This window comes from Musa acuminata, chromosome BXJ2-11 (genome assembly GCF_036884655.1).
Source record: "Musa acuminata AAA Group cultivar baxijiao chromosome BXJ2-11, Cavendish_Baxijiao_AAA, whole genome shotgun sequence".
NCBI lineage: Eukaryota > Viridiplantae > Streptophyta > Magnoliopsida > Zingiberales > Musaceae > Musa > Musa acuminata.
The window spans coordinates 1,534,588-1,558,890 of NC_088348.1; the positions used below are offsets into that span (position 1 = coordinate 1,534,588).

Consider the following 24,303-nt stretch of genomic DNA (forward strand, 5'->3'; position numbering starts at 1 on the left):
AGATTCTAAACTGCTTGTGTTTTTCTGAAATATACATGATAAATCTACAGGTCCCGCTGACATGGACTTCATAACAGATTCATGCACTAAAGCGTCGTGGATGTAAAAAATGAATTGGAAAAAAATCCACTAAAGCAGCGAGCCAACCAACCAGTAAATGTGTACAACCACTCTTCGTTGTTGTTCATTCGTCTTACGAAGTCCTTCGTTCACAACTGAGTTTTTACATATGCATCTAACTCAACCTCTCGTACTCAATGAATGAAAGTATATTAAATAGAAAGTTTATACTGCACCCTAACCATGGCATGTTAGCCACTCATTTTGATCATGTCAAAATTTTGCCCTGAGATTTTACACTCATTTGCAAGCAAATGGACACCCTAACATAATTAATACAATCTTGAAAGATCTTGAAGTGGTCAGGCCCCAGCTCGTGTCTCATTGGCTGGCTGGCTTCTGTTTCTTCTTCCTTCGTTTCTCGTTTGTGTCACCTCTCTCCATACGCTTAGATTGCCATTGACGGATTTCCATGAGCTTTGCCTTGGCATCCCGGAAAGGTGCATCGGATCTCATCGACATCAACTCCTGGTAGACCACACACCACAATATCATCATCCACCAGCACCGTAAGTAATAAAAGATATCTAGGAGTATCTACCTTGAGATGATCCATGGCTGCAAGATTAAAACCGATAGTGTCTTTGCATTCCTGTGAAATGAAAAGAATCTCAATTGGTGTTCAGTGTTCACAAAAATAATGTCCATAAATAATAATGCATCACAAGGAACTAGTAGATAAAGAATAATGGGACATCCACTATAACTCATCCTACAAACAACTAAAAAGCAGTCTGTCTATTGGATCCCATCCTCCGACAGAATATCCTGTAAAACTCTTATCTCTAACTATCTTTTACCCTTTTTTCCATTTAAAAAGAAAATATAAAATATTATGACGAACTTACATCAAGCAACAAAACCAATGAATAATAGAGCCTCCAAATTTACCTTAACTCTTTCATGAAGAATGTCCTTCAGTACAATCAAAACTGGTCTGGCAGCTACTGCAGTCGTTAGCTGGTTATGATGTGTTTGCAGCAGTACCGTGGTGACCCTGCAGACAAGCTCGACCTGCAAGCAGTGAATATGCAGTTATGTTTTATATTTCTTAAGAATATTATGATATAATAAAATCCCGGTCTTAGTTTCATTGAAGCACTACGTGAATACTCATTGTACCAATACATGCAGCCAACTATATCACAACTCATTATGTATATATTTGGTTTTCAATCAAGATTCAGAAAAAAATAAAGACTCCATTGTCATTACCTTGTCAGGAACGAGAACCCATTCTTTCAAATAAGACATAAGCTTCAATGCATCTGAGAACGGCAATGACTGCAAAAGCAGAAGATATGGTGACTTCAGTCAGATCTTTGTACGAACCAAGTCAAACAACCTGCACCTTAGCAAAAATGTTTCTTCACAATTATGTAATTTTATATTTTGGTTTTCCTTGAATAACAATAAATGTAAATAAATCACCATAATTTTGTAACTTGACCATCTAGATGTAATCCTAGAGCAAATTTCCTCCCAAGGAGATGCATCAGATTCTGATACTACAGGATAATTTTCATGTTTTGCAGTTTCTAGCCTAAAGGAACTTCTGATGCAAGAAAATCTTAGTGCTTTTAATGCCTAGTAAAAAAAGACAAAATAAATCATCCACAACACAAATACTCAGAATACTGGCTAAACATGACTCCTAAAATTTTAGGCTGCCTAGAAGGAAGACATTCTGTCTAAAGGTACACAACAATCTAACATGAAAAAGGTGGAGATTTCTACAAAAAATAAGCATGATAAAAAGGCTTTCCAGTACAAATGCAATATATGAATCAATACAACAAACAAGTTTGAGATAAGTCACTAAAAATAAGCAAGAGCAAACCTGTAAAACTGTAATAACATTTGCAAGTGTATGAAGAACATAATGAACAAACAAAGAACTTGTCACTAACCAGAAGTGTCTGTTCTAGATCATTGGTATTAACATTTGCAAGTGTATGAAGAACATAATCAGATGGAGAAAGCCCCCGCATCAGTATATTTGTTTGGAATTCACCTCCTCTTCCGTTTTTCTGGTCCTCCTGAAAATTTAGAAAGGAAAAGAGCACATTAAATTTTATCAATGCACGTGCATCCTCTTTTGCTTGCAAGAGCAAACGTGCATACATTGACGCAACCCTCCCACCCACATTGGTGGGAGTCTTGTGCAGTGAGCAGCCTTTAACAACATTTTGAACAACTACATAGCAAAATTGAATAATATTGATTGTTCAAGTCAGGTATCGTATAGAGAACGAATATAACACCTGAGTCATAGCTGCAAGAAAAAGATAAGAAATGAACTAGGGTAAAGTGAATGCTGCTGTAGAAAATTTTTGGTAATCAAAGATATTACAGCTTATTATGTATATACTTAATTCTTATAAAAAGTGCCATAGGTATTCTACTGGTGTGTCGGAAAAGAATTATGTCAGTCTACAGGCTTAATATTGGTGTGGCATATGATGGTTACTACCTAAAACATAAGAACAAAAGTTTTGGGCAAAAAAAGAGGTGTATGCACCACTTCCAGTAAGATGTTCTTTCACTTACAAGTTAAGGTTTGACATACAATAGGAATCATCTGCATGAATAAAACACTTAACTCTAAAAACGAAGCACACAATTCTCTAATGCAAGTGCCCAATTTATTCTTCTCCATTCCCAATGTTCTGTGTGAATTAACATAATAGTAGCTTCACTGCTTACAAGATGCTCAACAACACAAGTACGACAAACAATGTATAAAGCTCCATAGGCACAATTATGCAATACACAAATTTTGAAGAGTATCTTAACTAATACTAGTGTGTTTTGTACAAATTTCCTAGTATATGTTTTGAGATACTAAAATTAGATTTAAAATTTAACATACACAGGGAAATCAAATGCATGAATCAAGAATTTAGAATTTAACAGTGGCATAAACCGGCAATCCTTGTTACTGTCATACCATAAAGCACAGACTCTTCAAGATAATCATATTCATATCAGGTTTTAATTTCTCAAATTAAATGTTTATATATGACAGTAATTTTATAACTCAAATGATGCATAAACAAATACACCGCATGCTTGGACATGTTTGAAATTTCATGCATGCTAATTTGTATTGATAAATATGAATAAATGTAATAAATGTACACGTATAATGGTAGAAAAGCACGTGATTAGGAATCTTAAGGAACATTTCCTGTCTAGCTGTTATGCGATAAAAAATTATTCATATTAGGGGATCTAAATATTAAAAACATTTAACATTTTCTATGTGTACCTTGTGTTGATCAATTCGTTTTATTTCAGCATCTGCCATATCTAATGCATCAATAACCAAGTCAGTTGCACTCAGGGTTTCCTTGGTTTTCTTGCCTGGAACACCAACAGATCCCTCATCTGGAACCAATTCTTTTGGTGCATATCTGTCTTCATTTAGATTGTCCAAGTCAGACTCAAAAAGCTCTTCCAACCTCTTTTCCCTTTCTTCCTACACTCAAACAAGGCATTTAAAGCGCACTTGTTAAATAAAATAACTAATTGTAGAATATATTTGTTAATTTAGGGTTTAGGAATTAAGAAATTTGAACAGTAGAATACCTCAATGAAGAAGGGTTCTTCAGTCCTATCCCAACGGCGAATTGAACGATCATGAGATCCTGTGACAATGAAGTCACCACGATTGCTAACAGCAAGGCACCAAACTTCAGCATGATGCCCCTCAAGAGTTAAGAGTAACTCAAACTTATCAGCATCCCAATATTTGACGAGGCGATCTTTCCCCACGCTGAACATGTAATGTGTATTTCTCACAAATTTTACATCCATAACACTGAAGTAAATAAAAAATGGAGACCAAAATCAGCTTTGGCAGATTCATTAACAAAGTAAAGCAAACCTAACTTTAAAGCATCATAAAGACCTGTCAGCATGTGCGAAGATAGATTTGTGGCAGTCACCAAAATCCAAACCCCAGATTTTCAAATTTTTGTCTGCAGAACCACTGACTATAAGGTCACCATCAGATGAAATATCCATACAGAGCACTGGAAGCTTGTGGCCATAAAGGGAAAGAAAAAATTTTAAGGAATCCACGAAGAAGACCTGTAAAACATCCATATATGAATAAGATATAATAGAAGTCATGCCAATCAGGAAAAAGTAGCCTTTTGTTGATAAGAAAAAAAATTAGAAAAAGAATATTACAATTGTCACAGTAAAGTGCACAAAAACAATGCAAATCAACTTAAGACGACTGAGAATGCACAAGTTTTGTGGTGGATATCATGCACATTATATGGAACATGGTGGAGAGATGAAGTATACACGTGGAGTATGTCTTCAATATGAACTAGAAGTCATGATTTAGATGAATTTGCTATGCCTTGACGACTCAACAGTCTGACAGATGAAGCGTAACTAGGATTATCTGGTTCAGTCCATTGTAATCAAGTTTGAGCAGAAAATACAGTGATTGATCAATCTTGATTCAAAACTCTCTTCAAGCTTAGCCTCCAACAGAAAACAATAAACTCGAATGGTTTTAGTCAAACCAGAAAAAGGATAGGTGGAATTGATCAAAGCAGTAAATGGATCAGTTGGACAATCCAGTTTTATATGTCAAAATGTAAATGAATCATAATCAGACTACATTCAAACAGCAAAAAGACTGGAAACTGAACTCAAAATGACAAACAATGGAAACCAGTGATTTAAAAAACACTATGCGTCAAAAGGCGCTAAGGTCTAAAAACGCCCGAGGCGCTAGGCGCTCGCCCAAGCGAAGCGAGACGCTAAAATATAAAAATATATAATATAATTAATAAATATAATTATTTAAAATTTTAACTAAAAATATGCTATTATTAATCTATTAACAATATTGAAAATTAATAATTTCAAATAAACCTAACAATATTAACAGTATACAGTATACTGTTAACAGTATACAGAAGGAGAAGAAGAAAGAGTGTAAAGGGGTGCTGACTGCTAACTGAGAAAAGAGGAGCTAGAGCGGGAGTGTAAGGAGGCAACGGCAGCGGCAGCGCGAGTGTAAGGAGGCAGCGGCAACGACAGCGGGAGCGGCAATGTAAGGAGGCAGCGACAGCGGGAGCGGGAGTGTAAGGAGGCAGCGGCAACGACAGCGGGAGCGGCAATGTAAGGAGGCAGCGACAGCGGGAGCGGGAGTGTAAGGAGGCAGCGGCAGCGGGAGTATAAGGAGGCAGCGACAGCGGCAGCGGCGAGCAACGACAGCGGGAGCAGGAGCAAGAGCGGGAGCAAGAGCGGCGACAGTGGCAGCAGTTGCAAGCAGCGATAGCGGCGAGCGGCGAGCAGCGACAGCGGCAACGGCGAGCAACGACAACGGCAACGGAAGCAGGAGCGGCGACAGCGGCAGCGGTTGCAAGCAGCGATAGCGGTGAGCAGCGAGCGCGGGAGCGGCAGCGGCAACGAACAGGGTTAGGGTTGGGCAACAACAGTTGATATCGGTTTTAGTTGGTTCGATTGAACCAACTAACCACCGGAGACCGAACCAAACCTAAAATCCTGGTTCGGTCACCTGGTTTAACCCAAGCGGCGCCTCTTTGAAGCACGCCACCTGGAAGTTTAGCGAGGCGCTCGGGCCTCGCCTCGCCTCGCCCGAGCGCCTAGGAGAGCGCCCGAGCGCCTTTTTAAATCACTGATGGAAACTACAAAAACTCTTTAATGCACTCAAACAAACTGAAGACCCTGATCAAAACCAATTACAATAAAGAATTTGATCATAGTTTGTATTTAACATGAACCTTTTAACTATAGTATCCACAATATCGAAGGTCATATACTAATTCCACAAAAGAAAAGCATTATCGTATTCTGCAGATGGTTTGGTTTCTCAACCTAAGTCATGATGCCACAAGGAAGAAAACCTACAATATCAGATCACCTGTAACAAACAAGCCAATTTAATTTAAGTTCCACATTATACCTCAATTCCACAAGTTATATAGCTAAGCATACCTTATTAAGAATATCCGATAGTCGACAATGAAACTAATAGCATGACACCAACAAAAACTTGTGATACTATTTATACTAATTTCAAACATAGATCTAGTTAAAATTCCAAGGATTCATGATCTAGAACCCAAAGAAGAGAACAGATTCACATTCCTCAAGCTTCACAAATTAAAATTTTCAATAAATATGGATCAGCATAAAATATCTCTACAATAAGATGAAATATTACCTTGATTGTGCAATCCAATAGAGAAACAGCGAGGTGCTTAGAATTTGGACTGATACAGACTGCCAAAACATCATCATTCATTTTCAAAGTTCTTACATTTGTCACAGTTAGTTGTTTAGAGTCCTGCAAAGGTTAGAAATGTCAACAGAAAGACCATGACATTATGATGCAAGCATCAGGCATTTCTCATGTGTGCCCTCTGAAAGTTCTATACATGCATTATAAACCTGTAAAACCACAAGAAGATAAATTGGGTATTTCTTATTCTAAAGAGATAAGCAGGACGATCTCAATTTTCATAACTTATATTATGACAAAGAATGACCAGTACAAATACATTTTTTGTGCAAATATAAAGTTTTAGGTGTTAGCAATTTTAAGCAATAACACAATATAATTATAATAGAAACAAACACTTAGAACAAAGTCATCTAAAGTAATGTGTTCACTATTTTCTTTTTCTTTTTTTCTATTTTTAAAGAGTCTCTCACCGTCAGTAAGTGGACTGGTATAGTTATTTCAGTCATTTATTAATTGTAGTGCCAAAAATTTCCTATCTTTAGACCTTAATTAGCCATCTCCGCTTGCGCTTTACCTACAATTTTCATTTTTAAAATTCAAATCCTCTTCTTCTTATATAAGATGTTAATATTCTGGTGTCTCACGAAGATGATTGTATCTTTCAGTTGGTCATGTCTCGCTCAATTAAACATCTTTTTGAAGCATTAACACAGCCAAGTAATCTAACAATAATTACTTAACATATGAGAATATCAATGATTTAAAAAGCGCTAGACGCCAAAAGGCGTTAAGGTCCAAAAACGCTCGAGGCGCTAGGCGCTCGCCCGAGCAAAGTGAAGCGCTAAAATATAAAAATATATAATATAATTAATAAATATAATTATTTAAAATTTTAAATAAAAATATGCTATTAAATTAAAAAAAAAAATTAATAGTATTAAAATTAAAATAATATATTATTAATCTAATAAATATAAATACTATTATTAGTATACTGTTAACAATATACAGAAGGAGAAGAAGGAAGAGGAGTGTAAGGGGGTGCTGACTGAGAAAAGAGGAAGCGGTAGCGGCAACGGGAGCAGGAGTGTAAGGAAACAGCGGCAGCGGGAGTGTAAGGAGGCAACGGTAGCGGGAGCGGGAGTGTAAGGAAGCAGCGACAGCGGGAGTGTAACGAGGCAACGGCAGCGGGAGTGTAAGGAGGCAGCGGCAGCGGGAGCGGCAGCAAGCAGCAACAACGACGAGCAACGACAGCGGCAACGACAGCGGCGAGCAACGGGAGCGGCAGCGGCAGCGGCAATGAGCAGGGTTAGGGTTGGGCAGCGACAGCTGATATCGGTTTTAGTTGGTTCGATTGAACCAACTAACCACCGGAGACCGAACCATACCTAAAATCCTGGTTCGGTCACCTGGTTTAACCCAGGCGCTCGCCCGAAAAGCCCAACGCCTGGGCTCGGGCGAGCGCCCAGGCGGCACCTCTTTGAAGCGCGCCGCCTGGAAGTGAAGCGAGGCGCTCGGGCCTCGCCTCGCCTTGCCTCGCTCGAGCGCCTAGGCGAGCGCCCAAGCGCCTTTTTAAATCACTGGAGAATATAATCTCAGATAAAAAATAACAAAGGAGATAGGACTAAAATAACAAAGAACTCTCAGCAAAAATTACTTTGAATTATTTCGATTACTAAAAGGGTCAGGATAGACAAGTGTCATTTTTCTCTGAACCATTATAAATTTTAGCTCAATGTCCAGTAAATTCTCCTATCTAAAACTACTTAACCATCTCATATAGAACTTATGATATTAATCAACCTTTTAGGACTCAAAGAACTAAGAGACCAGTAGAAGTCAATAACTTGGTTTGCACCACAACCTCTCATCTGGACAAAAAACACCTTGTATTACCATGAAAGTGCAAATCCACAAACAAAGAGCATATTCATGGACACAAAAAACAATAGAGAAATCGATAGGCCACTATAGCCTCATCTAATCATTTGCCCACATCTTAAACAACTTATATTCAGCCCCAAAAGCACAAATGCTTCACTTTCTCTAGACAAAGAACAGCAAAAAGATATTCACCCTGAGAGAATGCACAAAGAATCCAGCCTTATAAAGCATCATTTAAATAAAGATAAAAATTAAAGGATGATGGGACTGCTATACATTTTCAAAGGATAAAGAACTCGAATAAGACCTGCTAATGTAATCTGAAAAGCAGACCAAACTGATTTGCGGAAGAAACAGATCAAAATGTATTGATAACTGACCTACGTATGTCTCGCTTAACACAAAGTGTCATGGTGCAAGGAGGCAGGGTAAAGCTTCCAAAAATTTTATTAGAAATGAAAAAAAAAAGAAAAAAGATTGCTCTTGTTAAGATCCATGTAGCTGACCCTAGATGGTTAAGATATTACAACTCGTTGTACGTTCCATTCAAAGATGTTGCTGACAATTGGTGGAAATTCCAAATCACAATATCTCTACATTACCAGAAACGAGGTTCAAGGATACTGACTAATTGGGCAGTAAGATTACTGAACACTTTATTATCAAGTATTAATCTTACTCGGGACATCTAAAACCAAAGAACAAAAGCTAAAATTCTTCAACAACAAAATATCCTTTGCATAGCTAGGAAACTCACATTAACTGGTTTTTGCAACAGCTGATACTCCCAGAACTTAACATCATGGTCTGCACTCCCTGTGACAAAGCCACAGCTGCTGACACAACCATTTTCATCTGGAATTGGAACAATCGACCTGATGGAACCTGCATGAGCTTCTATCACTTCAATGGAGCTCCCACTACCAACATCAAGTATCTCCAAGGTTCCACTCTTTGTTCCAACAAGTGCATAACGGTTTCCAGGTACAAAAGAACTGCACAATCCATAGCCAGACTCGATTGTGCGAAGGCAGACTCCTGTACTGGGGTTCCAAATCTTTACAGCATTATGACTTGTTGACATCAGAAGGTCATTATCTGAGCTAAGTGTAACGCTTCTAATATCTGAGCGATGTCCATGAAGCTCAATTGAGTACAATTTGGATATCTTTTCTGTATCAATTAAATGAGTCTCTAGCATGTTATTGTTCAAGGACAAGGATAATGTGGCAAGACCAACTTTAGGAACATTAGGACAGAATGCAATAGAGCAAATTTTCTTGCTTGCACGTAAGGTTTGAAGAAGTTTAAACATATCTGACACTGCAACAGTTGGATGCTGAAGTTCCTGGCTGGATAAAGAATCTACAAACCCTCCATTTTCATTATCTACGACCATTGCTTTTGCCATAACCTTTTCTTTCTTTCTGTGAAGCCTCCGCTTAGCCTTGCGCATTGATTCCACATCATCAAGAACTCGATATATTTCCACACTTTTCCCTGCCACTTGACATGCCAAAAGACTTCCAGACTTGTTAAATCTCAGGGTCGCCACCCTATCCTTGTTCTGCCTCTGGATTTCACCAAATTGCTTCAAAATTTCCCATTTGCTCTCATTCTCGACCATCTCAGCATTGGTTCTAATTTGATAAAACCGGAGCTCAGTGTCTGCTGACCCAGATACCAAAAACCTCTCCTTTTGGTCAACATCCAGAGACCATACTTCGCTGTGGTGCCCACTCACAATCTGTATGCAATGCTGCATTTCAAGATCCCATACCCTAATGAACTTGTCCTTGGAGCAGGTCACAAGCTTCTTTCCAGAATCAAGAAATACAAGGTCTGTCACCTAAAAAGGAACATCAATATCAATCAGAACCAGTAAATCAAGCTTCAAGTATTCGGAAAGAAGAGGTCTTTAGACAACAAGGACATGCCTGGTCTCGGTGACCACGAAGGCGAAATAGTCCGGCTTCACCAACCACATCCCACAGGATGACATCGCAGTCCTTGCCGCCAGAAGCAAGAAGGGAGCTGAGGTGATTATAGCGGAGGGCAGTAACAGCTGATTTGTGGCCATTGAGTGTCGCCTCGCATGTGGCCTTTTCGCAGTCCCATAGACGAATACTACCATCGGCGTGCCCACTTGCGATCTGAAACGACAGCAAAATGTCAGAGTTATGCAGTAGCGACGAACTGGTCCGGGATAAAGGAGAGAGGGAGGAGAAACCGGTTACCGAAGTGGATGAGGATGAGGGGGAGGCCGCAACGGAGGTGACGGCGAGGGTATGGGAGGAGCGGGAGGAGGGGGAGAAGGTCTTGGAGGCGAGGCCCTGCTTGAGGTTCCAGAGGGCGAGCTTGTCGAGGGCGGGGGCGAGGAGGTGCAACCCCGAGGGATCGTAGGTGATTTTGGAGTCGAGAGAAGCGATGACGCCGAAGGCGAGGCCCGGCTCGTAGCGGAGGTAGGACTTCACCATCGCGGCCGGTAGCTCGAGGGCAGCGGAGCCGCCGGAAGGCGGCAGGAAGAGGAGGAAGAGAGGTCTTGCGCGGAGGTGGTTCTAGGGTTAGGGTTTTGAGATACACGCTGCGAGAGGGGATGATGTAAGGAACGGTCCGATTGCGGGCCGAAACCTAGATATCTTTACCCGACCCAATTGGTGTCTACCGGGTCGGATCATAAAGCGTTCGACTTTTCTGAAAAATTACAGAATTCTAATAAATGTGCATTCAAATCCAAATATTTTAATTGCCATGGCTTTTCGGATCCAATACTTGAGAATCCATGTATGACATTTCGGTCCGAACCGGGTCCAATTGTGATGGCTTATTAGATTCGCTTCGAATCCAATAATAAGAGTTCGAGCCCGATTACAAGCGTCTAATATGCCTTGTGGTAGTCTTGTGGTTGCAAGCGTCGTTTTGGATAGAGTTGCTTGTTACAACGAGACTTGATAGATGAGTCTGTCGAGATAGCAGTAAAGTTCATGCAGAAATCATGTAAAATCTATAGAAAAATAGACATGAACATTAATTAGCAGCGGGGTTCTCAAGGTAGACAATTTATTCATCAACCAAAGCCAATCTACTGAAATCTGCGGAAGAGACTTCAATTACAAGCGCTTAAACCATTCTTCCTCGGGGAAGAAATCTTGGGAAGATTTCAACAGACAAAATCCGATTTTGATAGCACAGGCATATCTTCACTTTTCATGAAGATAAGCCTGCAGTGCCGGTCCGGTGAGCCTGCAGATCCTCCACATGGGCATGACCTCGGCGCCCATGTCCTCGTAGAACTTGATGGCGTTCACGTTCCAGTCGAGCACGCACCACTCCACCCTCCCCATCCCCATCTGCGCCGCCTGCCCCGCCACTGCCGCCAGCAGCATCCGCCCCAGCCCCCGCCGCCGCCAAGTCGCCCGCACGAAGATGTCCTCTATGTACAGCCCCGGCTTCGCAAGGAAAGTGGAGTAGTTCGGGAAGCACAGTACGAAACCAGCCACCACTATGCCCTCTCCGCGCGGCGATGCGAACTCCGCTGCCTCCGGGTCCTCCACGGCGGACTCCAGATCGATCCGCCGGACGATCGGGGCGAAGAGGGGGGCATCGCTGTCTTCGGAAAAGGGGGAATGGGAGAGCTCGAGAATGAGGACGGTGAAGGAGAGGAAGGGGGGAAGCGCGGGGGAGGGGAAGAGCGTGTCGGAGAGGGAGGCCTCGGTGGCGGAGAAAAGGTGGGTCAACAGCTCGAACTCCGCCATCTGCCGGATGAGGCGGTGGATGTTGGGCACGTCGCGTCGGTCGGCAAGCCGGATTCGAGCCCAGACGCTGGCGGCCGCGGAGGACGACATTGCGGTGGTGGGTGAGATGGTGGATAAGACGAAGGAAGTGGGTTTCTGCTAGGGTTGAGTTGATGCTTGTTTGCCTCTTAAACTGGTCTTTTGTCTGATGGGCTTTGGGCCGATTTCAAGTGCGCCGTTGGAAATTTCGTGAGCCCATTTCTAGGAAGAGTAGTCGATAAGCGTGCAGTGGCTTCAACAAACAATGCAATTACGTAGATGACAAAAACGCTACAAGTCGGATCATGGAGTTCATGCAAATATGCAGCCGCAACACAGAACTAGGGAAGAGCCATCAGGAGAACCAAACGCATCCCATGGAAGGTGTAAAAGCAAGGCAAGACAAGACAATTCACAAAAACTAACAGAAAATGCGACAACAATCATTTGAGCGATGAGACAAACTGCAGAGGATGAGCCCAGACCTTCAGAAGAGACATTTTTACATACATTATGTCTACCAGTGGCTTTTCATCAGCACTGTGATCAGTCATACAAGAAGACATTAGTGAAGAAGAGACGACTGGAAGAATTTGATGAAACAGAGTAAGCTCTAAAGAATAATGGTACATTGAGTTGGATTGCTCTTAGTGCAATACAAAGATCAACAATGAAGGTTGCAATATCTCAGACAAAGGTATCAGTCTGTAAAGAGATACCGCAATATTAGCAAACTGTGGACTCCACTTGAACTTCTAAAAGAAATATCTTAACAATTCCTTCCTAGAGGAAAATCTAAAAAGTACAAGCAGGCTTAATAAGATCCACAACTATCCAGCAGAAGGTGTGCCATAATGCCCAGTTTTCCTTCTGTGGCGGCTGAAATCAGATACAAACCTGAATGTCTGCCCGCACCCAGAGAACTTGCACTTGTAGGGACGCTCTCCCGTGTGGACCCTGACATGTTCGGTCCTGGCCCATGCCCACTTGAAGGTCATGTTGCAGCCCTTCCATGGGCATCTAAGAGGTCTATCATCATTGTGAACACACTGATGGCGCACTGCATATTTGTGACAGCTAAATCGCTTTCCACATCCCTCAATTGTACAACGGTCACGCTTGTGCAGTGAAAGTTCTCCCCTTGTCTGAAAACTCATAAAACAGCCTTCAATGTCACACTTGAAAGCCTTGCTCTTATCTTCCCTTTGCACAATCGAGTTTCCTGGTCTTCTCCTTTCCTTGATTGCAGAGCTCTTCTCCAGTGTAAATATGTCAGCCTTGACATCCGTTTTGAGCCAATTCCGTGGCCTCAACCCCTCACAGGGGCTTCGTACAAAGCAAACTGAGCTATCCTGACATCCTGTTGACGGCTCTTGTTGTCTCTTTCTTTTGTTTCTCCGCCTCACATATTGTATAAGATCAACTCTTGCTGGATTATGATAATTTGGTTGTGCACCATTCAGCAAAGAAGAGCTATCAGCAGAAACACAAAGCTCCATTGAATGCACTTCCTGCATAACAGAGCCTTCGGCCATTGATATGGCAAGAATCTCAGCCAACTTCATTGAATGGTTAAAAGCAGTCTTCCCATCAGCTTTAACAAAGGCTTCCATTTCATCAGCACAGTGAGCTTTCTGCAGCATTTCAGAATTATTAACAACCAAATTATTGACAGCAACGTAGTTTTCACTCTTAATGATATTTGCACCATCAGCAATATGTTCAGTCCTTGCCAAAATCTCTTGCAACATTTTACTACCATCGTTTATGCTAATGTCAGGCATCATGTTTGAATTAGCAGGATTGGCAACCATGTCATCACCTAAAGGTTCCTGGACAGACAGACTATTAAGCTGTATTTCAGAATTAATTAGTGATTCTGATAGACAAAGGAACTGGTCGTTGGACAACGAAGTTCTGCAACTATCCTCTAAATTCTCCAAAGAATAATGGAGAGGTCTTCTACTAGTCCCACAAGCTGCTTCCCTATTTCCATTGAACTCATCTCCTAGATTAGCTGTATCCACAGCACTAACTTGTTGAGCTTCAGAAGTTCCACTTTCTAAAGTCAATCTATCTGCTAAAATTTCTGACTTATCAGAACTACAAAACTTGTCTTGTGATCTATATGCTTCTTCAAACCCTTGACTTAGTTCCAGATCCACAAAAGGCTGTTTGCTAGCCGACTTTACAGGTTCACAAACTGCTTCCTTGAAGCTTAGCCCATCGGAGTGAATCTCTAACCGTTCAGAATATCCAACATCTGACTCATGACTTGCAGGCAATTTTACAGGAGGAACAGACTCACTATATGTGGTAACCCTCAGCGTTACCCAACTCACTTGATGCATTTGAGGACATTCAGCAATCAGGACAGGAATGGTATGCAAATTATCGCCAGTATCATCTTTCATTTGACTAATAATTTTGTTTGCAGAACCACATTTTCTTCTTTCATCACCTCTGTCATCAACCTTAACAATTGTGTTACCACTGCCTGACTCTTTGAGCATACCTTTTATAAGGAGACTATGATGCATAGTTCCTATCTGATGTGGTTCAAGGCTACGATTAACTTCTGTGACTTTGGCAGAATCAGTTATTGAATTTGTATTCCCATCTATTAGCTCACACTTTTCATTATTTGCATCAAATTGGGATTTTGACTGGATCACACCAACTACCTTGTGGGGAGTACGAGATTTTCTAGAAAGCCACTTGAGATTTGAAACAGCTGTAGGAGAAGGATCAGAAAAGATTCCACCTAAGGATAATGTGAGATGTTCTTGATTTGATGGAGACTGCTTTTTCAGCTTCGCACAGTATCTCAGATTCAGACCCAATTTTGACGTCCAATCATTCCCATCTTCTTCATGTCCTTCATCATCAATTGAGACATTGATTAAATCCAAATCTGACGGGGATGCATTCACCAGTGGGACATCTTCACAGTTAAACCGGATGTTGATTTCTTCAGCAATAGATATGGCAAGCGCTTTTATTTTGAGATAGTCTGCAAAAACAAAATAACAGCACCATAAGAAATCCTGCTTATATCACTATAAGAAAACAAATTCAGTAAGAACAGAAAATAACTTCTGGTATTTCAGAAAAAAAATTATAGCTATTTATAAGGAGATGAAGTTATCTGACTCTTGAATAAAGATGAACTTTATTCCATGAAAAAAATAAAATGATCTATAAGTATCAACAGCATGAACTTTTCAGTAGAGATGTCCGTCGCTCGTATATGTTTTTTTCATCACTAGACTCTCAACAATGAAATCAAAGACCATGTATCATACACATCCATTCATTTTTCAAGATATAATTAGCAGTACTAATAGGAATTCAATAATGCTTCACTGACACAAAACCATTCCAACCTTTTGCTCTACAAGAGCAAACTACCACAATTACAACACATTTCGACCAGTACCAATTGAAGAAGACATGGCATACAAGAACAACAGCTTTAAAAATTGTAATTGGGAAAATTTAGAAGAAAATGATAATAAATGTAACATATATATTAATGCTATCAATGCATAAATTCACACCTGAATGGCATATAATAAGCACACGCACACCACCCTTGCACCGTAACAAATCCTCAATTTCAAGTGCATGCTGTAAGCAGAAGATTCGTGGTCTTAGAAATCCATTGCATGTATTCCAATTTGAAATCTCATCTGAAGATTTCCTCTCTGGCACATCATCTGTTTCATCAAGAGAAATGTTACCAGGATAGTCTCCTTGACATGCTTTATTGTCAACCTCTGAATGACTTGTCAAAGATATATGTGACCCAGGTTCTTTCATTTTGTCACAAGAATGTTGTCCACAGACAACTGTCGTTTCATATGTACAACTACAATGTGTTCTCTTTGCTTGAACACATGCATCATTCTTATCTTGAGCTCTCAATTCGTGTATCTGACGCTCCATTAAACTCAGAATCTGTTGATGTTCCTCATTGCTTGCACAATTAACAGGCAATGAGTTGACGGTGGATAGTTTTTCGGGTCCAATCAAATGACAAAATCTGCTTCTCTCAACATCTTCACCAAGCATATCTGGTGTAGTGTCTGATAAAGACTCTTCGACAGCACTTCGGTTTTCAACCAGAGAAACATTGACCGTGTCCTCATGTGAATTAGATCTGGCATCCAGATTTCTCTGCTCCTCAACACCAACACATTCGTCTTCGTGATTATTTCAAAAAATGAAGCAAGTTAATACAACTCCATATGAAAATCAGAATTTCTGTACTTAACAATCATACAATAGAGATCAAGAAAAGTGGCTAACAGTACATTGTCAATGTAACTTAAACATTCTCTCATCAAGCATCATTCTACTTTGTAATATGTCTTGCAATCAATAGTTAAGATTCAATTGCAATTAATGATAAATATGCCAGAGTATAAAGATGTCAACTAGTGATTGGATGGAACATATTCTATCTTATGAATTTTGATGAGCTATAGTACAAGTATATAATAATGAGTGCTTAAAATATATTCATAATGCAAGTGCATGTCCTAGGTTGTTATCTAGAGGCAAAGAATTTTTTTATGGTGAATGCTTATGTCACTCAAAAATGGGTTTTGTAACAAAAACACAGTCATCACACTAACATGCTAATCAACACAAGAAATACGTCCGATGCTGGAAAAAGTCTTTAACTTGCCTACTGTGTGTCTACAAAATTTACAGCTCCACTGGCCAAAAAGACAAATTACCTGAATCCAACTTTTTGGCAGTACAGGGCTGGCAGGAAGGAAGGTTCAAATTTTGTGATATATCAAGGCTTGGATGAGATTCATTAGAATTTGCAGCAATAATATTTCTGGATGCTTTTTCAGAAGGTTGCAGGATAGCCATAAATGGATAGCCAAGAATTCCACAGGCAACACATGCCAATGATCCAGAATCAACATCAAGACCAAATGGTAGATCAATTTCATCAACATCCATGATGCCCTCAGTATTATTGCAAGCATTCTCATTAGCCTCTGAAAATAAAGCAGAATGAGATGATCTGCCGGAAAGATCAGCAGTTGTTTCATGGGCATCCTGAGTACAGCAAGCATCTCCTTCATAGTCAAGAGAATCTTTACCCATGGATTGACACTCCATTTTAATTCCATGAAGGTCGCCACTTGTGGGCCCATGTGCTTCAGATGATACGGATGAAGACTGCTGCACTTGGGTACCAAGACACGTGGCAGGCAACATCTCTGGTTCCCACAACACTGCACTAGAGATTGTTGCTTTTGCAAGAAGTACAAACAACAAGTTGCTTTCATTCATCATATCATCCAGAAATGCTTTCTTGACTAGGATTTCTCGTTCTTCTTTCTTACGGTCTCTCAGACGGGAACTCCGTGCACCTGACAACAGTTCTCTAGGAACACTGGCATTAAAACAATTCCACCAGATTCAAACTGGAGAAAAAACTAGAATTAGGTGCCCACTCATTTAAAGTATGGACACCAACAATGAAAAGAAAAAAAACAGTCTAAATCACTGATAGCATGCTAGACAAAGTGCATTTTTTTTTGCTAAAAACTGAACCAGAATGGGGCATGTGCCAGTAACAATTATAAAACTTTCACATGGATATGCACCATATAGACATACAGAAATAAGTCTAATGTGGTGTGTAAATCCTTGATCTAAACACCAGGGTTCAGAGATTCGATAAAAACTGAAGAGAAACATAAACCAATACCACTAGGAATTATCCACTAGTAAATGTCTTAAACTTAACATTGAATGTCCCAATGTTTGTAGTTAATTTCTGATCTGTACCACGTTAGCCAACCCTTCTTATAGCAGAGAAAGTGTTTTGTTTGGAGAATCAAGTTGAATCACGCTTTCTAAAAATGAGTGCATGAGCCAAGGATTCATACAAGTTTGTGAATAAGCAAAATGTGTACAATCTTAAATTATGGTATTCAATAATAAATTAAAGCCCCACACTCTCAAATCCTCCTCAGGCAATACATAATATAAAGAACAACTTAATCAGCACCGTATATTTCAGAGAAGAGAATTCTAACTTGTAAAAAGAAAACAACACTACAGATATTTCAAATACAATGAATTTTATAAAGTAGGTAATGGTTGTGAATCGAAGAAGGCAAACTGTAACTAGTTGCCAAAATAGTCATAATAAACCAAATCTCAGAGTAGCTAAGCGGGAGAGAATGTCTCTGTCTCTGTATCGTCTCAGCACCTACTTACGAACTTAGACCATAAAATTATCTAAAATTAAATTATTAGATTATTAATAATTTTTTAAAGAGTCTTAGATCTGTTTTATTTTACTCCAAAAGACTAGTTTGATTAATCTATGGTCTTTGGCAGGCGCTGGTTAAAATAATTTTATATCAAGATATAGCCAATATGAGTGATCTAGCTATGTGGAAATGGCTGACCAGTAAAAGGAGAATACGAGGTGAGATAGGGTATTCCAGTAAGCACCAACAAATGGGACAACCAAAATCGACATAAGGTCCCACAACTTTAATAAGGAGCATACTGACTCCTTTATAGCATAGATTTTCCTGCTACACAGTAAGTCGCATCAACTTTATTGTTCTCAAAGGTGTAAAGACTTTCCAATCATACTATCATAATAATGACTGGAAAGAAGAGGGTGAGCCTGAATGCCACAGTAAGGTTGCTCCTTGTAAGCTAGGTGAACACTGCATCTATTAGCCTTGCCTAAACTCTGCATTAGCATGAGCCTTATGCATCCAACCATCACTTTTAAATGGTTTGAAAGAGATCAAGGCAACAAAAATATATTGTTACAATTAAATAAAGAGGGTTTTAGCTTTAATCAAAAAATGATGACTCAATCTGCAAAAGTTGTAGAAAATTACATAAGCTAGGTTTCTACAGAAATTTCACGCTGCTCTCGCAATAGAAGAAAATACAGATCAGAAGGTAGAGGGGAAAAATGATGACTAACTGTAAATTGTGCTGTAAAAATTTATTAATAACCAACCTTGAGATAAAAGATATTGATAACATGTATAACAGCTGTTGATGGGAGAGCATAGGAAGATAATTCATGGCAGCCCTTCGCACTGCAGCCTCTTTTGCCACCATTAACCACTTGGGAGTTGCAAAATTAGCAGCTTCCCCACAGTTGAATCCTATTGTGCAATCATGACAACATATAAATAAAATCAGGTGTAACAGGCATTTGACATGGAAACTTGTAAAAAAAATTAAATCTTACCCCAGATACTTGTCTATCCTTAATGAGATTAGAGAGACTTCATACAAGATAAATGACATTAAGAACTATTTTCATTTTGGTAGCTTCAATTAAAGAATAGAAGTACCCTAACCACAAGAAAAGTACCAAATGGATACAAGACTAAAGCATGTAAAGACCTGAAAGCAACAAGTATACATAAACTGACAAGCTTTACTCCATTTATTTGTCTAGTCTAATTAAACCATAAATGAAAGTTTGCATACGTTCACATGTAAAACTGAACATGCCATTAATGTTTCATATGTTGTGCAATTTATTAGTCATGGTTAACTAAGCTGAGATTTGGGATTGACTATAATATAAGAGCCCACTAGAGCAGTCAATAGTTCCCTATATCTACATGACCCAAGGTCCTCAACTTTGTCAAACCTTACAGTAACTTTAATCCCTTTTTGGTAGCATCAATTTGCTTTCACTACAAACAACTACATCAGTTTCTCAAGTTGTGATGATGCAAGTGCATCCTACTATTGATCCTCTTTATCCTCATCTTCATATTTTGCAATCAGCTCCTCTTCAACTTCATCTTCATCTTCACCTAGATCTTAAAGTCTGACATATTCTTAGGGATCATAAATTTGTAACTAGTAATGGTGTCTGAGGCAAAAGATACATGGTATTTACTAGTACAGTTCCACAGTACCTCATTCAACTCATCCCAACAGTGAGCTATTTTCCATTTCTTTAAATGTTAACCTCCCCAGAGTTTTTTATTTCATCATTGTAAATGTTGCATAAACATTATAGTACCATGTTCTCTTATTTGTCATGGAATTTCCTATTACTTGAGGTGCATGCTAAAGTATAGTTTCCAAGGAAGCATAAAATGTAACATGAAAGACTTTCAAGCTACATAATATATTTCCAGTTGAATGGGACACAAGAGTATGATTAAAAAACAAATTTAATGCACAAGTTTCCCGCCAATGCGGCGTATTCTCGGACAAAAAATTGACACTATTACAACTTAGCAAAAAAGAAAGTGAGAAGGATTGATGTGTTAGAAAATCAAGAAAGGAAGATATAATCAGAGTATCAAGAAAGAAAGATATTACTGGCATATCAAAAATACATAAATTTTCAAGAACATTCAAGTGCAACTCTACCAAATACCTGATAATATGAGAACAATCAGTCTGGAGCTTTACACTATCTAGAACTTTATAACAGACAGGAGTAAGTAAAATCAACAAGTTACTCTCTATCAAAAACAGAAAACTGTTATAGTGAACATGATAAGATGAGCATCAGCCCACAATCTATCTAAAACTTTACAACACAGGGGTAGGCAAACTCAACCTCTTTGCTCCCCATCAAAACCAGCCAACATACAATAACAAAAATAATTGAAATTGGACTCTAAGCTGTCTTAAAAGTTATTGGTGGATTAAGCTCCCTGTGGCGTGAATGACTTAGAAGTATTGGCTCAAAGAATTGAGGCTAAATGTTTTCAATAAATTGCCTACCAGAAAAATTCTTGTAAGCACTAGAATGGCATAATAAGCTACAACAACACCTAAAATAATCTTCCAAAGTTATATAGTTTCTAACAATGACCAAAACATTGATTATCAGAAGCACTAACAACAATCAGGCAAAAAAAAACTTGATAGGAATTAGCTTGTAACATAACAACCAACCTATAATTTCTGAAAAGTATCAGGGATACAATGATAATGACATCATAGTTGTCCACAGAAAAGATATACCAAAATTTTCTATATTTTGCTAGAAAGTAAGAAGATCTGGGGCGAAATTTTACCATGGCTGAAGCCTACATGATAAGCCCTTGGAAATGTTACAACGAACTCACCAGGATGTTGTACTAACCTAAAACAGTGTGACCATAACTATTTTAGTTTAGAAAACCAAAGTTTATATAGACATTTCAGCAATGTCATCCAGTCAGCGTTAAACCTTCAATAAGATTAAAGGCACAATCACATATCCAATATAAGAATTTCACCTGCAGCATGGCACCCCTGATGCCACCAGAACTTCAGGAGATAGCAATGTTGTCTTCTCTCCGAGCATAATTAAAGCCGCTGAAAAAACATAAAAGAAGATAATCAACCTCATCGCTTCGTGTAACCGAAAACAACTATGCTACCGTACCAAGCCGATCCATGTTTCCTCCATATCCCTGAACACGAACAATCTCCTCCAGTGTGGCCGCATAATCTCCAGGAACAGCATACCAAGTCTTCGGAGAGCCCAAATGAAGAAAATTCAAGCTATGCAGCTCATGATCCTCCACATGCCAGGCAAACCAACTGAACAGCATCCCAATATATACCATCGGCGAGGTAACTCCTGGCACTTCATCAGGCATAAATCTAGTAAGCGAACCAGGGGCCCTAGCGATGGCCTGAAGATTCCACGGGCTATTTGATAGCTTCCACCCGACACCACCCATGCCCTCACGCTCCCCGATCGCCTGTGGGCACATGCGTCTTGGCTCCTGGATGCTCCCCCTATTGAGCCCTCTTTTCCGCTTCCTCCGGTGATGAGGGTAATACCGGAACGGCACCTCCGGCACGCCAAACCCCGACCCAGGCACATCGTTGGCATACTCTACGTAAATGGGTTTTTCCGAAGCGGCCTTCCAGAAGAGGGTCTCGATCAGCAAAGGGCTGACTTCCTTGATCCCACCAAGCTGGGAGCGAGCGAAGGCCTTGGACTTGGCCTCGAACTGCTCGAGGGTGTAGAACTCGCCGCTCTGCCACACCTGCTTCTGGACGGGGAGGGCGCGGCCGCGTCGCGCCCCGAGCTCCTGGTGCCGGGTGGTGAAGACGGCAGCGGGGGAGCGGGGGGAGGAGGGAGGCGGTCTCAAGTGGTCGGGGGAGGCGGAAAGGGAGCGGTTGAGGTTGGCAAGGACGAACTTCTTGGAGGGCCGGGGGAGCGGGGGGATGACCTTGCAGATGCCGAAGGCGGCGGCCTCGCGCTCGACGCGCGAGATAAAGGCGATGGGATCAGCGAACTCCGTCTCGGTGGGGTGGTACTCGGGCGCCAGGGGCAGGTTCTTCAGCCATGCGGGGATCTCCGAGGAGTCGGACATGGAGGTGGAGAGGCAATTCCAGGTCCTCGCTTCCCCGGAAACAGCCCTAGAAAAGAGATAAGGCAAGGATCGGAGACAATTTTGGGGGCGGATTAGGTGGGGAGAGAAGAAGAGGGAAAAGGAGATAAGGGAAGGGGTTTGAGGGGTGCCATCGAGGGCTTCGGGTATCGAGGAAGAGGGAGCAGATTGAGTGTCACTGGGCGGTGCGACTGGTGCCCTAGTTTTAGCCGATGCCTGCGGTGGTCGTAGTGCCGACAACGCAAAAAGCCTTTAGCCATCCTCGCTCACTCGATGGGGTTCGGTCAGGCCACGATCGACGCGGGCGCGGCTGACCTCCTCCCCATGCACCGATCAATTACGCTACTTTTATATAATTATGATATTAAAAATATAATTATATATATATATATATATATTAATTATCATTTTTTAAGGAATTCTCATAATTATATATTACAGTATTTTTTACATAATTATAATATAATTATGATATAAAATAAATAAATAATTTTTTTTTTTGATGAATTCTCCAAAAAAAAATCTCTCTTTTTTATACTTTTTCTCAAAAAGTATCCCTACTTCTAGAATTTCCTAATAATGTTCTTCTTTATGTAATACCCTAATATACATTTAATTTGAGAGACAACCATCTAATCTTTTTTTTATCATTTTCTCTTCTTTTTTTATAGATCGATTGAATCAGTCTAATTATGATATTTTATATAATTATAGTATAATTATATATTTGTCCTGAGAATTTTATTTTAATATATATACATATATGTTATATATTTTTATCACCCAAAAGCTCACTCTATTCCGGGAATAAAACTATGTGAAGCAACTCAATCTTGACATGAGGAACTGATGTTGTTTCTTGCCATCCTCGTAATACTACATCATTCAAAGAGTTGGAGAATCACGTCTCTCGACATGTTCATATATAACAGGTGCATGAACATTTAAAGCCGCCCCACTGCTATTGACAAAAGAGAGAAAAGTGAGTTCTTCATGATCCGACGAGAGAGAGATCAACTGAGACTGGAGAGTTCTTCCAAGGAACGAACAACTTAGCAGCCAAACCCGTACATCGTGCCAATGACTGCGATTTCTCCCTCCGCGGTTGCGTGATCCATATGCAACTCCCAAGGGATGATACAGCCCTGTCGAGGAGCTTAACAGGTAGTAACAAACGCAGAAGACGAGTGCCAGTGGCACACTGCCATGGATCACGAGATAACCTAATTAACATGCTTCTTCTTCTTCTTCTTCTTCTTCTTTGCTTTCCATTATCTCAGGCGCATCGGTGTAGTGTTTGCTGAAGCACTCCAGAGATGATGACTTTACTTGCTGGGGTTTCTACGCTTTGACCATTCTGCATGTAGATGTCCCATTTTGTTGAGGTCATTCCGTAGCAGTGCTGCCAAACAGCTTCTTCCGGAGGATGACATGAATGAAAACGACTCAATCTAGGATTTGAACCCTAGATTGAACCCTCGTCGACAAGAAGACTCGATTCTTCTTTCCCCCATGAGTCAACGATCGCTTTGGATTTGGAGATCAAACGCATGCAAATCCTACTTTTATAATGCACGAGTGTCCTAAACGATGGTCTTAAAAGAAGCACTCACCAAAACCAACCTCGTTTGAAGCCATGACATTTGGTTGAAGAATGGGGAGGGAGATTGGCTCTTTAAATCTTTCTTTACACAGTAAACTAAAAGATCACATAATGGTGTATTATAGTATTTGTTAATGAAAATTTTGCTTATTGGTAATCGAGTCATTTTTCCTTCTTTTATGAGCATCTTATGGATTAGTGTTCATTTTTTACGATGGGTGATTTTATCCTTTCGAAGCAATATGAACTCTAAAAAATATTTGTCCTAGTGCATTATTTTCTTTTTCTTTTTTTATTAGTTTATACTCC

At 40.1% G+C, this 24,303-nt stretch overlaps 3 protein-coding genes across 5 annotated transcripts; all 3 read right to left on the bottom strand.

Moving 5' to 3' along the window:
• Positions 1-160: 160 nt before the first annotated feature.
• On the bottom strand, positions 161-10,841 carry LOC135627711 (uncharacterized). 2 transcript variants are annotated; one of them, XM_065133898.1, is made up of 12 exons: positions 10,480-10,841; positions 10,180-10,395; positions 9,000-10,091; positions 6,338-6,460; positions 4,034-4,215; positions 3,712-3,943; positions 3,392-3,601; positions 2,031-2,159; positions 1,336-1,404; positions 1,012-1,134; positions 662-712; positions 161-588 (listed from the first exon to the last, which is right to left on the bottom strand). In XM_065133898.1, exons 1-12 carry the CDS (start codon positions 10,717-10,719, stop codon positions 442-444), a joined length of 2,814 nt encoding a protein of 937 aa, XP_064989970.1. In that variant the 5' UTR covers positions 10,720-10,841; the 3' UTR covers positions 161-441. The 2 variants fall into 2 exon arrangements, with proteins under 2 accessions (XP_064989970.1, XP_064989971.1); XM_065133899.1 differs by lacking the exon at positions 10,480-10,841 and having other exon boundaries at positions 9,000-10,084; positions 10,180-10,319.
• A 444-nt stretch (positions 10,842-11,285) lies between these two features.
• Positions 11,286-12,147, bottom strand: LOC135627714 (GCN5-related N-acetyltransferase 8-like). The gene has a single exon (XM_065133903.1). The coding sequence runs from the start codon at positions 12,085-12,087 to the stop codon at positions 11,443-11,445; it is 645 nt and encodes a 214-aa protein (XP_064989975.1). The 5' UTR covers positions 12,088-12,147; the 3' UTR covers positions 11,286-11,442.
• A 482-nt stretch (positions 12,148-12,629) lies between these two features.
• LOC103970194 (lysine-specific demethylase ELF6) lies at positions 12,630-22,615 on the bottom strand. Of its 2 annotated transcripts, none has more exons than XM_065133902.1 (7): positions 21,431-22,615; positions 21,282-21,360; positions 21,078-21,145; positions 19,037-19,187; positions 16,761-17,425; positions 15,576-16,220; positions 12,630-15,028 (listed from the first exon to the last, which is right to left on the bottom strand). In XM_065133902.1, exons 1-7 carry the CDS (start codon positions 22,371-22,373, stop codon positions 12,846-12,848), a joined length of 4,734 nt encoding a protein of 1,577 aa, XP_064989974.1. In that variant the 5' UTR covers positions 22,374-22,615; the 3' UTR covers positions 12,630-12,845. The 2 variants fall into 2 exon arrangements, with proteins under 2 accessions (XP_064989974.1, XP_009382141.2); XM_009383866.3 differs by having other exon boundaries at positions 16,761-17,434.
• Positions 22,616-24,303: the final 1,688 nt, after the last annotated feature.